At 40.7% G+C, this 16183-nt stretch overlaps 1 protein-coding gene across 1 annotated transcript in view; it reads left to right on the forward strand.

Moving 5' to 3' along the window:
- TBC1D5 (TBC1 domain family member 5) overlaps positions 1-8834 on the forward strand; it is a 358979-nt gene extending 350145 nt beyond the window's left edge. Inside the window, exon 23 of the mRNA XM_015810742.1 lies at positions 8209-8834. Coding sequence (XP_015666228.1) covers positions 8209-8502 — 294 coding nt within the window. The 3' untranslated portion in view covers positions 8503-8834. The remainder of the gene's footprint in view (positions 1-8208) is intronic.
- The last annotated feature ends 7349 nt before the right edge of the window (positions 8835-16183 follow it).

Genomic DNA, 16183 nt, shown 5'->3' on the forward strand with positions numbered 1-16183 from the left:
ATTAGCCACTTTAAACCCCTCCAACCCATACATGAAGCAAACTGACACCAACCATAAAGATGTGGCACGACCACAAACACGAAGCCAAACAACAGCAACAAAGCTCACCATCTCAAATCCCCCTGCAACTCAAACTAGCCTGAGCACAGCAAAGCCCCCACCCAAACAGAACACTCCCCCAGCCAATCAGAGCACAGCCAACCCCCCATCCAATCAGAGCACAGCCAAGCTCCTTAACCAATCAGAACACACCTCCACCCAATCAGAACACAGCCAAGCTCCCACCCAATCAACTCAAGCCCCACTGGCAGTTAAAAGGAAGAAACAGCTGCGATCACACACACTACGCCCAGAAGCACGAAGCAGAAGACACCAGCCTGAAGATGACGAATGTGACTTCGTCGAAACGTCGCCAAGAAACTTCTAATTCTACGCGGGAGAGTAAAAAGTACAAAAGAGTTAAAATTTATTGGGCCAAGCTTTCGCCGGAAACGTCCGGCATCATCAGGGCCATGATACAGCAATATGGGAGGGATCTTATATAGCATTGGAGTCTGCAGTCTGCATCCGGTATCGTGATCGCGTCATTGGACCCAGGTGATTTGATAAAGTCATAGGCGAAACCTCTAACCTCATGTGCAATATTCCTCTGGAGTGTCTGCCTAAGTTGTTACAGGATCCAGTCCTTTCTGACTCAGGGGAAAGGGTGCTCTTACAGTTCCTGTCCATTTGGTCTTTGGATTTATTTTTGTTTGTCCGTGGGTTGGCGCCTTGAGGTGTTATGTTGGTTTGTAGGTAAGTTCCTGGTGAGTTGTTGCAGGAGGGTCAGGAAAGACTGAGTCCCCCTTTTTACGAAAATAGGCAAACCAGAAATTTAAATAAAAATAAAAACAAACAGGTACCCGGTCGTGGAACTCCACAATACAACCAAACATCCATTTAAGGACTTCTCCAGACCAGCTCGAGATTATGAGATGGGTTCCGGAGTCGTAAACAAAATAGATAATTGTATACAGTGTTTTCCCCCCCCCCTTTCTTTCGCTCCGTATCTCCTCCTTTGTGTAATGGATTTCTATATGCTGTGATCCTTCTGCTCCAGCCTCGTTCTGAATACTCCTTGTTGATTGTAGGGCCATTAATTGCCTGATCTTCATCGGTTCTGGGGCAGGTTTAATGCGGGGCCCGGTATTTCTACCACTTTGCCGTGCGTCCATGTCTTTCTCTACGCGAGTGGAGACATGCCATGCCGTAGTCAATTCCTCTGCGCTTCGTGCCTTACTCTTCTCACTGGCCTTCCCCAAAGTTTGACAACCAGCTGTTTTAATGTTAGTATGCTGGTCCGGGCCAGATTTAATACGGCCACTTCACCCACGGACCTGTACTGAGTTCTTTACGTCCACAGGGTCCGGCCCCTCTCCTTGGACGAATCTGGTCGGAGAGCGAGGTCTTTCGAGTTCTTCGGCAGCAGCGGTTTGTGGGGAGGAAGAGGAAAGAGGGGTTGGTATGGCGTTGTTTATACTAATCTGTTGCTTTTTTGTGCGGGATCTAGTTGTTATATGATAATTGTCCCTTTTATCCAGAGGGGCTTTTGCGGGGGGATGATGTGTTGTAGTGAGGTGGTGATCTAAATGGTAGGGGCGTAGTAGCTCCTCCTCTGCTGAGTGTTGCGGTGCGGCCGTTGCCTAGTGGTCTTTGATGGATTGGAGTCGTTGTGCTCTCTTGTGTGGGGCACGGTTGTTATACCATGTTCTCAGGGTTTGTTGGACTGAGGGGATGATTGACAAGAATGGATGATGAAAGTCAGGAACAACATGCAGATCAGCAGACCAGGGGGAGAGGAAAATCAGAAAAGGGAAGATTGACAGGAATGGATGATGGAAGGCAGGAACGGCATGTAGGGCAGCAGGATAGGGGGGGAGGAAAACCGGAGAAGGGAGCAGGTAGATCGGTAGACCAGGGGGGGAAGAAAACTGAAGAAGGGACAGGACTGGATGATGTAAGGCGGGAACGACATGTAGATCGGCAGTCTAGGGTGAGAGGAAAACTGGAGAAGGGAAGATTGATAAGAATGGATGATGGAGGGCAGGATCAGCGGATGGGGGGGAAACTGGAGAAGGGAAGATTGATAGGAATGGATGACGGAGGGCAGGAACGACATGTAGATCAGCAGACCAGGGGAGGAGGAAAACTGGAGAAGGGAAGATTGACAGGAATGGATGACGGAAGGCAAGAACAGCATGTAGAACGGCAGATCAGGGGAGGAAAAAAATTGGAGAAGGGAAGATTGGCAAGAATGGATGACGGAGGACAGGAACAGCATGTAGACCAGCAGACCGGGGGGGAGGAGAATTAGAGAAGGGAAGATTGACAGGAATGAATGATGGAAGGCAGGAACAACATGTAGAGCAACAGGTTAGGGGGAGAGGAAAACCGGAAAAGGGAGCATGTAGATCAATAGATCGGGGGGGGGGGAAACTGGAGAAAGGACAGGAATGGATGACGGAAGGCAGCTATGGCATGTAGATCAGTGGACTAGGGGGGGAGGAAAACTGGAGAAGGGAAGATTGACAAGAATAGATGATGGAAGGCAGGATCGGCAGACTGGGGGGGGGGAAACTGGATAAGGGAATATTGATAGGAACAGATGACGGAAGGCAGAAACAACAGGTAGATCAGCAGACCAGGAGGGGAGAAAAACCGGAGAAGGGAAGATTGACAGGAATAGATGATGATAGACAAGAACAGTATGTAGATCAGCAGACCAGGGGAGGAGAAAAACCGGAGAAGAGCGGGTTGGTAAGAATGGATGATGGAAGACAGGAACAGCATGTGGATCAGCAGACTAGGGGTGGAGGAAATTTGGGGAAGGGAAGATCGACAGGAATGGATGACGGAACGCAGAAACAGTATGTGCATCAGCAGACCAGGGGGGGAGGAAAACCAGGGAAGGGAAGATTGACAGGAATGGATGACGGAAGGCAGGAACAGCATGTAGATGAGCAGATCAGGGGGGGAGGAAAATCGGAGAAGGGAGGATTTACAGGTATGGATGACGGAAGGCAGGAACAGCAGGCCAGGGGGGGGAAGGGAACTGGAGAAGGGAAGTTTGACAAGAACAGATAACGAATTGCAGGAACGGCAGGTAGATCAGCAGGCCAGCAAGGAGAATAAAAAGGGAAAACCCCATGGCAGGACTTTGGTAATACTGGATTGGAAGAGGTACCCTATAAGGAGCAGGAGAGAGCGACTGGAGAGCACACCAACAGCAATAGCACGGGGAGGGAGAGGCCTGGCAAGGATGACAGAGGAAAAAAGTGCAGAATTGGAGTGCAAAAAAGAGAGGGCGGGACGACTAAGGCAATTACAGTCAATTAGAAAGAATGGCCCTATCACACGGACCATGAGTAAGCAGTTAGATCGGCAAGGGTATAAGAAGAACCTCTCCACCCCCTGAGCCTCACTCTGAGGACGCTGGCTGAGGACCAGTGAAAGCTAAGTTGTTTTTTAAGTTTGTATATAACTTTTTATTATTTTAAGTATTGTTTTAACAATAAACAACTGGTTTGTACCTCTCCCGGAGATCGAAGATTGCATCATTGGAGAACATTAAAAATACGAATCCTGGGTATATTCATATTCTGAACAAATAAAATAAACGTGAGCACCAGGAATATTATAAACTGAGAAAGTTTAATAAAATTACCAAGCTTTCGTCGGTATTTTATTTATTATTAATTATTTATTTATTAATTGTATTTATATCCCGCCCTTCTCCTTTCGGACTCAGGGTGGTATATTACCGACATCGTCAGGGTTAAATGCTAGTCAGTGGGAAAGTTACTTTTATAGGTTGTTCAACATTTGCCCCAACTCCTGAACCTCGTCACCGGTCCTAATTGATTAAGCTGTGCTTTGGCCATAATTTTTGCATAAGTTGTTGCTCTTTTCTTGCATCCCTTAACTGTGTGTATGTCACCATCCACCCTCCCCTCGCAGGGTTCTGGGTTGGGGGAGCTCCCTCTCCCCTTTTTGGGTTGGTCGTGAGTTCCGTATCTCTCAGGTGTTGGTTTCTCTCGTAGCTTCTCTCCCTCCGCCCAGGCTGTCCGAATGCCATGCAGTCTCTTTCCCTTTCCTCCTTTTCGTGTATTTCACTCACCCCCCGTTGTTCCCTATCCCATGGGGCTGTATCTCAGGTATTTCCTCCTGTTTCCTATCCTCCCTCCTCCCACTACCTGCCTGGCTCCAATCCCTGCGGGCATCATCTCGCCTGATTTCTACTGTCTCCCCCCACTCCTGATGTTCTCTGCTCCCATGTCCTCTCAAGCACCATTACGTAGTTCCCATTGGTGCGATCGAGTTGCCATCGCGGGGTGGGCTACCGGCGCCGTCCTCCCCTTCCTCCGGCACGTTCGAGTTGTCATTGTATACGAACAGTATACAAACAAAGTGCTAGAACTGCTTGAAAATACAACAGCGTATAAAATCATTAACAACAACCCTATGACCGCACTTAAGAATCATATTAATAAGCTGCTTAATGGCCTCAAACGTGGCAAGAAGATAGGTGATGACATCTTGAGGAGAGTACACCCCAGCGACTTGGCATTAGCCAGGTTCTACGGGTTGCCTAAGATCCATAAGGAAGGCGTTCCCCTTCACCCTATCGTCTCATTTAGGGACACCCCAACCTCAAACCTGGCCAAGTGGCTGAGTAACCGTATTGGCCATTTGGTCAGTGACAGCACCACCACTGTAAATTCGGCAGAGGAGTTCCTGAATAAGATCAAAACCCTAAGGATAGAGGAGGACGAGTTGATGGTGTCGTTCGACATCGTATCACTCTTCACCTCTATCCCGCAGGATCTGGCGGTTACGGTTTTAAGGGACCGCCTGAATCAAAGGGGTTTGGGACAGCAATAGGACTCCCTCCAAATTGAGGATCTGGTGAAGCTAATAGAGGCATGCCTGAAAACCTATTTTACTTTTCAAGGCACCACATTTGAGCAAACCAAAGGAACACCTATGGGGTCCCCTATCTCAAGCATCATAGTGGGGGCGGTACTCCAGCAACTAGAGTGTATGGCAATGACCCAGTACCAACCCAGGTTCTGGGCATGTTATGTAGACGACACGTTCACAGTTATCAAGAAGTGCCAGAAAGCTAACTTTATGGGCATACTCAATTCAGTATACCCGGACGTTCAATTCATGATGGAGGAGGAGAGCCAGGGTTCGTTGACGTTCTTGGATGTGTTGGTCCACCAACTGGATGGAGCCATGAGTACGAAGATATACCATAAGCCAACACACACAGATAGAATCCTCCATTATAGAAGCAACCATCCGGTGGCCCATAAAGTTAGCTGCATTAGAACACTGTTCAGACGGGTGGACTCCCACTGCAATACGACTAGAGCCAAAATAGAAGAAAGAAACTACCTCTTCCGCATATGCAAGCGCAATGGCTACCCTGCAAGGTTTGTTAAGCGCCACAGCATGCCCCCTGAATCCCGGGGAAACCTACGTATGGATGAATCATCATCACAGGCGACACGTGTCACCCTTCCGTATATTAGCAATGTTTCAGAGGCGACAGCCAGATTACTGGCACCCCACAATGTGAAGGTGGCCCATAGACCCAACCAGACATTACACGCTAAAATCATGCGCCCCAAGGACCCACTCCCCAACATGGAAAAATCGGCAGTCGTGTACAAGATCAACTGTAAGGACTGCCCTAACAACTACGTGGGGGAGACCTCTAAGAGGGTGAAAACTAGGGTCCACGAACACAGATTGGCTGTAAAAAGGGGCGAGCAGCGTTCGCAGATTTGGGCGCATATGGAATCTGGCCACCGGTTTGACTTTGGCAAAGTACATATTTTGGCTAGCGACAGCACAAAAGGAGGCCGGCTACTCAAGGAAGCCTGGCTTTCAGACAAAGACTCAATCAACCGGCATATTGACCTTTGTCCAGCACACCTAACATTAAGGACATGGAGTGCACGCAATCACCCATCCCATTGGAGGCAATCCAGCCCCGCATTGAACGTTTCAAGAAAAGGGACCGCAGAGGAGGGGAGTTCCCCCCAATGACCTGCGAATGCTCAGATGGAATGCAGCCAATGACCGAGAGGATCTCCAACCGCGGGGATGTGCACACACTCCCAAACAACGAGAGGGCTACCAGGAGACGAGAGAGTAACATCCCACGTATCAAGAGCCCCCCGTGCCTCCCTAACAAGGAGACAACACCTGGATTGAGCCGACCGATGCCCATAGAGAACGGGGACAACACGAGAGGACAGATTATAACAATGACAACTCGAACGTGCCGGAGGAAGGGGAGGACGGCACTGGTAGCCCACCCCACGATGGCAACTCGATCGCGCCAACAGGAACTACGTAATGGCGCTCGAGAGGACACAGGAGCAGAGAACATCAGGAGTGGGGGGGAGACAGTAGAAATCAGGCGAGACGATGCCCGCAGGGATTGGAGCCAGGCAGGTAGTGGGAGGAGGAGGGAGGATAGGAAACAGGAGGAAATACCTGAGATACAGCCCCATGGGATAGGGAACAACGGGGGGTGAGTGAAATACACGAAAAGGAGGAAAGGGAAAGAGACTGCATGGCATTCGGACAGCCTGGGCGGAGGGAGAGAAGCTACGAGAGAAACCAACACCTGAGAGATACGGAACTCACGACCAACCAAAAAAGGGGGGAGGGAGCTCCCCCAACCCAGAACCCTGCGAGGGGAGGGTGGATGGTGACATACACACAGTTAAGGGATGCAAGAAAAGAGCAACAACTTATGCAAAAATTACGGCCAAAACACAGCTTAATCAATTAGGACCGGTGACGAGGTCCAGAAGTCGGGTGCAAATGTTGAACAACCTATAAAAGAAACTCTCCCACTGACTAGCATTTAACCCTGACGATGTCGGTAGTATACCGACAAAAGCTTGGTAATTTTATTAAACTTTCTCAGTTTATAATATTCCTGGTGCTCACGTTTATTTTATTTGTTCAGAATATATATATATATTCTGGTTGTCTAAGCCCTGATGATGTCAGCAGCGGAAGCTGAAGAAAGCTTGGCGTATGTGTATTGGCATTAAACTCTTATAGTTTGATGATTTTACCCTGGTGTTTACTTTTATTTATTTATTATTGGCATGGATGCACCCAGGGATCACGTTTTTAGTGTAATTATTAACACACACGCACACACACACACACATATATATATACAAATTAAATTAACCTTAACCTAACCATATATATATATTGCTGAAGGGATTTTGTTTCTCATACCATGATAGAAATCTAATTACTTTATATAGTAGTTGTACACTGTTGCCTGTTGCCCTGATGTTTGAGATATTGCTTGGTTGACTATATTTGATACTATTGAGTTTTATTCCTCTATTCTTCTACCAGAAATTCATCAAGAAGACTATTTTGAAGAACCATATGGCACTAGGTTTAAGGTTGTTAATTTTCAAAGCTCCTGGAAGTATAATTCTGTCATTTTCCATTTATTCAGGAGCAGGAGCAGATGGAAGAAAACATGCTTCATGTCACTATAAGACTTTTTAAACGGAAACTGGCAGAGAAAGAATAGGAATAAACTCTGGAAATACCATCATTAGAAAAGGCTAGGATTACCAAAGATGTTATAAAAACCTGAATTGAGAAAATAAGTCTGTATCAAGTTTTATATTTTAAACTTCTGCATTGAAGTTATTTCAGAAAGTTTTCTTTGCAGTTTAGTACTTTTCATTAAACCTTTTTTAATATTGTAAATCACTGAGAACCACCTCATAGTAACATTTTCCATGCATAAAGATACTCACCATACAAGAAGACAAAGTGCATTCAATAAAAAAAAATAAGAAATACTTAGCAATCAAGAAGCTTAGGAAATTTTCTATGCTTGTTTCTATTAAGAAAAGGAACATCTCTACTTGATAAACCAACTCATCCTTTATGATCTATAGGAGAGGCGCTGCTTAAAGAGTTTCCATCTAGGACCCCCTTTATATGTACCTTTTTTGGCATGTAACTTTATGCGGGAGCAATGGTGGAGGCATCACCAACCACAGCTGTAGAGGTATGTCCCAGCTGTGATTATGGCTGCTGTAGCTGCATCCTAAAGAAATGACTGATTAAGCTTTATCATTTAACTGTTTTTTTTCTCTTTCACAGGCTACTGATCATCCAGGTAGAAGTCCTGTTAAAAGACACAGTGATGATTACATCCTGGTTTCTAAAGAGGAAGGAAAAGTTGTTTCTGCTTCTTATCAGGAACAGACTTTACCTGCTTCCCAGGATATGAACATGAAGACTGAGGCTCCATGTCACACTTCTTTAGCCTTCACTGATCCACTGATGGGATCTATGTCTGCCTCTTCAAGTAACCTCAGTTCTAGTCCTGATGATAGCAGCAGCAACAACAGCAAGGATTCTGATTTTACAATTGTTAGCCCTCTTGAAATGTAAGAAAGCTATTCAAGAAGTTAGCATCTCCTGTGCCTCAAGACTTGGTCTGTTGTGATTTCAGATTTATAAGGCTAAACATGTCAGTGAACAGATACCATCAAGGCAACCCAGGTTAACCAGAAACTAAAAACAACAAACATGTAATAATTTCCTTTACAATACACACATGTAATACCAAGATGTAATATATGAGTGCAGATACTTGTTGGTTTACTCCTGTTAACAGATTTTTGAAACCTTGAGTTAGTAAGTTTTTATTCCCCCATCATATAAAATAAGTCTCATGAATTTACTGGAAAGTACCTACTCAAATATAGGGAAACAAATGAATATAAAAATAATTTCAGAACCTGATAGATCATATAGGCTATGAGTAGAATCAGATATTCCTCTCATCAGACAAGTTATAACAAGTGGGATATAACATTTCAAGTTATATCCCACTTCTTGTCTGGTGCTGCCTCCTGAATTATTTTCTGAAGAAGAAAAACAGCCATAATCACTTTATAGATGGTTATGAACTACTATTCATGCAAATATTCATACTTACAAAGTAATACAAATTCAATGCCTTGAAACAATTTGGATTATAGGTCTACTAGTCCTGAATTTGCTTCCTAACATCTAGGATGTATTTTTACAGTTATTTCAAGACTTCTGCCATCCTATTTTGCCTAGGAACAAAGTTCATTGGGAATCTTAAGGCTGCAGTATTCTTTAACCATTTAGAAAGAGTCATTTTTAAATGTTAATTTAAATACAGGATCTATCTTTTTGCACTAAGGACAAAAAGGATTCCTAAGAGTTTGAATCTCCGTGCTGATTGTGATTCATTCAAGGGCAGATTTCTCTGTCAGCGCTGTAGAGACCTAAAATATTTCTGGACACAGTTCATTCTATTATCCTGACAATTGCAAAATAACATTCATAGGTTAGTGTCCAGTTTTGGGGAGAAGTTAGTTTTTGGTTTTTTTGGTTATTTAGTAAATAATACAAGAAATAGTTACAGCCCAAAGTCTATACTTTATTGAGGCACTCTGATTTCTAATTGGGTTCCCTTTTCTCATGCAGCCATTGCTAATTCCACAGCATTGTGCAAGATTGCACTTACTAATTTTATTGACCCAGAGAGGGGAAAAATAATGTATTAAGATTTATTGGTCAAAATCATGATCTTATGCTGGTCTTTCTTCCTGGTATGTGGTATTCATTCCAAGCAAACTGCATTTTCAAAACTATTTTGTTGCTTGCAAGTTGAATGCTATTTAACTACATAGACACATGGGTCTTGAAACCAATATATCTTTTTGATATTGCAGCAAACTCAAATACAAGCTTTCTCCAGATCTAGTTAACAAGAGAAACATTTGTTCAGTGATTTAGCCTCCAAAAACTAATTCTCTACTGTAATAAGTAATCAACAGTTCTTAGATAGAAAACTCCTGTAGCCACAGTATATGCAACCCATTTAAAAATGTTTTTTCTGAAAAGGTTAGGTATCATTATCTCTTGAACCCTTGGAACTAATGATGACAACAGTGTCTAATACAGCGGTTCTCAACCTATGGGTCGTGATCCCATTGGGGTCGATCGACCATTTCACGGGGGTCACCAAGCAAGGCTGTCCGCCATTTTTTTCCCCTTTTCCGGTGGGTGCCTTACCTCCCTTGAGCTGGGCCAGCTGGTGGTCGGCCTGCTCCGTCTCTGCCGCTTGCCAGCTACGCCTCGGCCGGCGCACAGGGCGGAACCACGCATGCGCGGTGCTCCCAGGCAGGGAAAGTCCTCGACTTACGACCAGTTTGGTAATCCTCGACTTATGACCGGTTTAGTCCTCGACTTACGACCGGTTTAGTCCTCGACTTACGACCGGTTGGGGGTCACGGCATTAAAAAGGTTGAGAACCACTGGTCTAATATAACATGATCATTTTTCCCCTCCTGATTGGTAATATCTCGGAGTTGTATTCTTAAACAAAACATTCCTGGTATGTTTTATTTTTATTGGACACTCAATGCTATAGCCGTAATCATGATTGATAGGGCATGAGACTGTGAACACTGATGTATAACAATTTCCATTACAATTTCCATGAGCAGTTCTTTTCTCTATTAATACGACATGTGAATCATGATAATCCAAAGTATAACCTGATCACAAACTACAGAGAATGTGGTTACACAGCATACAGCTCTTTTTGAATATTACACTAGAAACTTTCTAGATGATACAGATGGAATTTGAAGTATTGAAAAATCTACTGCTTTTTGAACTTGTTCTGAACTTGATGTGATAAATTTAACTGAACTGACTGTCCTAGAATTCATTTGATTCTTCCCAAAGTCACTTGGATTTGTAATGCACTGTCCTTTAGCCATAGTTTTGCATCTATGAATTACTATTATATATGGCAATTGTATAATTACATGGTCAGATAACTTGAATGAGTTATGAGAAAATGCTCCCTCTGTCTTTTAAAATTAGACATAATATCGAGAGTTTATATAAAGTGCTTCAGAATATATAATTAGTAGAGTTAATGAATAAAGTCATCACATGACTGTTGATCCAAATGAAAAACCTACAAATGTTCTGGTTATGCAATTTTAAATCTAATACTCTTTTACTTAGACTTTCACAAAATAAATCACTTCAAGATTCAGCCCTAGGATCTGTGTAGATTTATTTAATTTCCTTGATATTTGTGAGGATGATAAAAAGGATTAAATGGCTGTTGATTAATTTGATGTGGCTAACCTTACTCCTTTCCACCCTGATTTTTTCCTTTCTTGCCATACATTAAAAGTGCCATTTAAAGCAAATTATTTAATAGTGGAAAATGAGGCAGAATGGATGAGAAAATAGTAAGTCACCTTCACTTTATTTGAAGTAAAGAAAAAATAGTTGGATAGAGGTCTGGTTTTTTTGTTTGTTTATTAGCTTTGCTTTTATATGTTTGACTCCTTTGCCTATTTTATGGTTCAAATTATTTTTCTTGTTAGAGCAGTTTTTGCTGTAATATGTTTGCCTTATTTAGTATGTATTTAATTTCTCAATGTTATACTTCTGATTTCATATAATAAACAGCACTTTGCTAACAGAGAAAGGTGAATAATTTCTTTGGAAAAGTCAAATATATTAATCCCATGTTGTAAAATTTAATAATATACCAAACTTAATTTTGCATGGCACTGGAAGTGTCAATCAAAAAAGATTAGACCATAATAATATATTGCCTTCTACCAAGTGTACTAAGGTTCCCAAATTAAAGCACCAATTAATTTTCTCTCTTAAATGCAATCTGCTCATCTCAGCTATTGTTAACAGTAAGATGACAGGAAAGAATATAGAGTATAAAGGGTTTATTAGTATTAATATGTGATGCTCTAAAACATTTTTCAACCTATTAGAAGCTTTTCTGGGTTTCTTGCATCTTTAAACTACGGTTTCATCTTTTGCATGTCATCTTACATTGCTGAAGAATGTTGAGAATAATTTAGTGACTAATGTTCATTTTTAGCTATGAAAGGCTGTGTTTTTCCTCTCCTAAGAATGATTGCCTACTTTATTAAAGAAAGAGTTAACATGCACACATCTTGAATTTTGTCTTTTATTTTACAAAAGTTAAGAGCTTTTTTATCTCTTACATATCTTAAGAAAGTAGAATTCTCCCAATGTTTTAATCCATGAAGTGACTGTAATAAATAATATAAAATACCGTTCAGTACTATACTCTGAGACATGTATTTGGGAGTCAACAGTGTGTGTAATAATGCAGATACAAAGGAGAAAACTATACAAAGAAAAGAAAAATGGACCTATCCCCTATATTTTTACAAATATTATCTCTTTCTTGTGTTTTGGTTTTATATCACTCTTTCTCATGAAAAAGCCTATTCCTGTCAGATTTATCAAACACAAATATTAAATATTCGTTGCATGGAGAAAAAATGGAATGTGTGCTAAAATCCTGCTCCTTCACCTCAATGTCTGTTATTGGAAGTTCTCACATTATTTTTTGAAGCTCTTCAATTGTGCAGGATTCTTTAAGCGATGTTAAACATAGTTACCTCACCACTAATATTTTTAGTTTTAGTTTTATAAGAGTTTTTATACATCTGAAGTTTTTATACATCTGAAGTCAAAGGCAAGAATGAAGCCCAAATGACAAAATAACATAAACTCTGTCCCTTTTGTATTTTGCATTGCAAAAGATCACTTCGTCACATGGTCACATAGTGCAATACTGAAAGGGCCACCATGTTGAGGGGAGGGAGGAGAGGAAGGAAGGAAGGAAGGAGAAAGGGAAAGGAAAAAAGATTAAGAGAAAGTTTCTCCAATTACATATGTTTATAAATCCAAACCAATCAAAATAAATGATAGGAAAAAAAGCATTCCATGTCAGAAGGTTAAATAAAATATAGAAAAACAGCCCCTAACATCATAAACACAGATTCATCAAAAATGAAAGAATTTTGTTCTTGATATAAAAAGGTAACTTAGTTGTAAAGAGAAAGAAACAAGAGTTCCAAACATTATAAACCAAATCCAACATCCAAATTAATTTTCTATAAAAATACCAGCTGAAATATTGAAAATCTCCAAGTGGAAATACACTTCATAACTGAAGAATGCCTTTCTTAAATTTAAAAATTAAAAGTAAATGAAAAGATGCTTTAGAAATGGGGTCAGTTCTAGTGTCTGTTCTTTGGGCTGTGCCACACTATTGAACAATCATCTACTCACCAGCAGGTTTCATGATCTTCTTACAAGCACCACTTGTTCAGAGGACAAAGGATTAATTTCCAGACTCTCCTTAACTCCAGAAGTTCTTTCAGCAGCAAGATCCTTGCCCAAGCCTCAAAATTAGTTGGGTGTTGGCTACTGCTAAAGAAGAAACTGTTCAACTGCCTTCTTCACCCACTAGAAGTTACCAGTCAACCCGCCAGTTCTGTGGAATCAAACGCAGGACCCCAAACCAATAAACAAGTCTCACTGCAGTATTTATTGTTAACAGTGTGCACTGAAGGAATTCCTGCCAAAGAATAGTGGGCAGAGCTACTACAGACAAAACTATGCAGTCATATTTATACATTTCAGAAAAGGGAAGAAAATTATATAGGCTACATGTGCATAAATAATAAATGATGTAAGTATACATATTTATAATTGCCAAATCTCAAATTACTTCCCCACTTTTCTCCTGTTACTATCTTCGAGAAATGAATTATTGCCTTAATAAAAGACCATAGAAATTGCCATAGAAATTTTTTTAACTGAGAACCAGATATTTTATGGTTGCCTTTTTTAATCTGCCAATAGCACATATAACTTTGGTGTTTCTACTTTGCTAACATACTCCAATCCTTTAAAAATTTGTTTTCCTCACAGTTTCATACTTTATGAACTATGAGATTATTGTCTTTCCAGATTTAACAGTGCAGAATCCAAGGCCATTTGTAGTGCCCTTTGCACCATGTAACACAAATCAGTTGAAGACATAAAGTACTGTGAAATAAAATATTTAGAATTGTCCATTTTCCAATGCTTACTTTGAACCAAAGCCCAATACTATGTTAAAAAAAAGATCTTGAAAATTTGTCTCTTAAATACAATGTGGTTGAGTAAAAGTTGGGCAGTTTATAGGCTTATGTTTGTATCTGTGTCTGTGTGTATAGAGAGAGAGAGTTCCTTTTGCTTACCTAACACAATGATTAAGCATGAAAGGTATAATTTGATAGCCAAAGTTGTCCTCGTGCAGGATAGTAATCAACCTGCCTATGGCAGTAGGATGCTCTCTGGAAGACATTAATTAAGGCTGTGAGCTAAAATTAGGCCAAATTGCATATTAGGAAAATGTAGCCATGGAAGTTTATATGAGGGGATAGTAATAAGAGCATTCAGAATTCATGTTAGATCAAAGACCAAGAAAAATATGCAAGCTTTCAAGATCTCTTAACACTTCGAGAATGTTAGAAGAAGTAGTAAAAGAATAAGCGAGGAAAGAAAAAACATAGGGAAACAATATTTAATTGAAGAAGTAATCATTTCCTCAGACACCAGATTTCTTTGATTTTCCTGAACCCAGCAGCAGCCACTTTATTTGACTATACATTTCCCTGAACATGATTGATTACATGCTTGATTACATGCTATCAAGTCATTATCGACTTTTAGCAACCATAAAGACAGATTTTCTCCATGATAATCTGTCCATAACCTGATCCTTCAGTTCTTCCAATGCTCTCCTTGAGCACTGTAACTGAGTCAAGCCACCCTGTTACTGGTCATCCTTCTTTTCTATTTCTTCCATCTTTCCCAGCATAAGAACCTTCACCTGTAAGCTAAGTTTTCATATAATGTGTCCAAAGAAAGATAACTAGTCATTTGCGCCTCAAGTGAAAAATCTGGTTTGATATTTTGATGATTCATTTGGGTTTTTTTCTTGACAATCCACAGTATTTTCAGAAGTCTTTTCTATCACTAAAGTTCAAAACCATCAATTCTTTTGCTATCTTGCTTCTTGGAGTTATAAAAGCAATAGTAATTTTAGAAATTGGTGCTTCAGCTTTCTTTCTTTGAGGTTTTATGGTTGGTCAAGCACTGTGTGAAGATCTTTTCTCCAGCATCCGTCGCCTGGCCTAGAACAAAAAGTCTACTGCTTATGATTGGCCAATGATTTCATTCAACAATTTCATGCAGAATTGTTTATTTAAAAAAAAACACTAATCAAACAGGACAGAAAAAGAAAATAAAAAATTAAAGTTACAAAAACAGAACAATTACTTAACATAAGGATTTCTCATACATGTATGTATATAAAAATCCAGATTTTTAATACTTCTGAAGAAGGTAGAATTGAATCTCAAGAGAGATGTTTTTCAAAGGGCATGAGAACAAAAGAAGCATGTTTCCTGGGCCAGGTCAGCAAACATTGCCTGACATATACCATCTCTGGAAGTATTCCTATAGAATTCAGGATTCTGAATTTCCTCAATATCTAACTCTGTCTATCTGTATTTCTACCAATCTAATGTCATCTGTCTACCCCATAATGAGAACATTCATGAAACATAGTATTGGGAGTCTATATTAGGTCCCTTAAACATCAGTGACAACAATGTTTATATTAGAGACTAAACAACCACAGTTTTAAAAACATTAGTTCTTGTCTGCTGGACTGGAAAGAAACATGGCTTATGAATCAAGATGGCCATTCCTTTCGCCCTGGTTGACATGAGTTTCTGACTCCCATCCTTTCTTTTGTCTGCTAAAAAAGGTTCATATCTACCATAAACAAAAGAAAAGAAACAACCATCCTAAGAGAAGAAGTAGAGGAAGGAAATGAGGAAGAGGAAAAAATACTTAAGGCAAAACCGTGTTTGGTAACACTTCCTAACAAAAAAAAAAAAAAAGATCTTGTAAGCCCAATAATACAATAATAGTGAATCAAGGATTGCTAAATATGTTAAGTGAAAAGGGGAAATGTCTAACAGAAGAAAAAGAATTTTAAATTTTCTAATGTGATGGTGATTATGATATTTGATTGCTTGTAGAATTAAACATTTATAAAAATGGAAATATTGGTTTAAGTCTCATTAGAAAAGGCTCAGCAGAGGATAGGATCAAAAACTTCTAGAATTCCTGAGAAAATTGACATAGCTTAGAAAGTACATGAATATTG

This window comes from Protobothrops mucrosquamatus, unplaced genomic scaffold, assembly GCF_001527695.2.
Source record: "Protobothrops mucrosquamatus isolate PMUCROS unplaced genomic scaffold, P.Mucros_1.0 scaffold18, whole genome shotgun sequence".
NCBI classification, from domain to species: Eukaryota; Metazoa; Chordata; class Lepidosauria; order Squamata; family Viperidae; genus Protobothrops; species Protobothrops mucrosquamatus.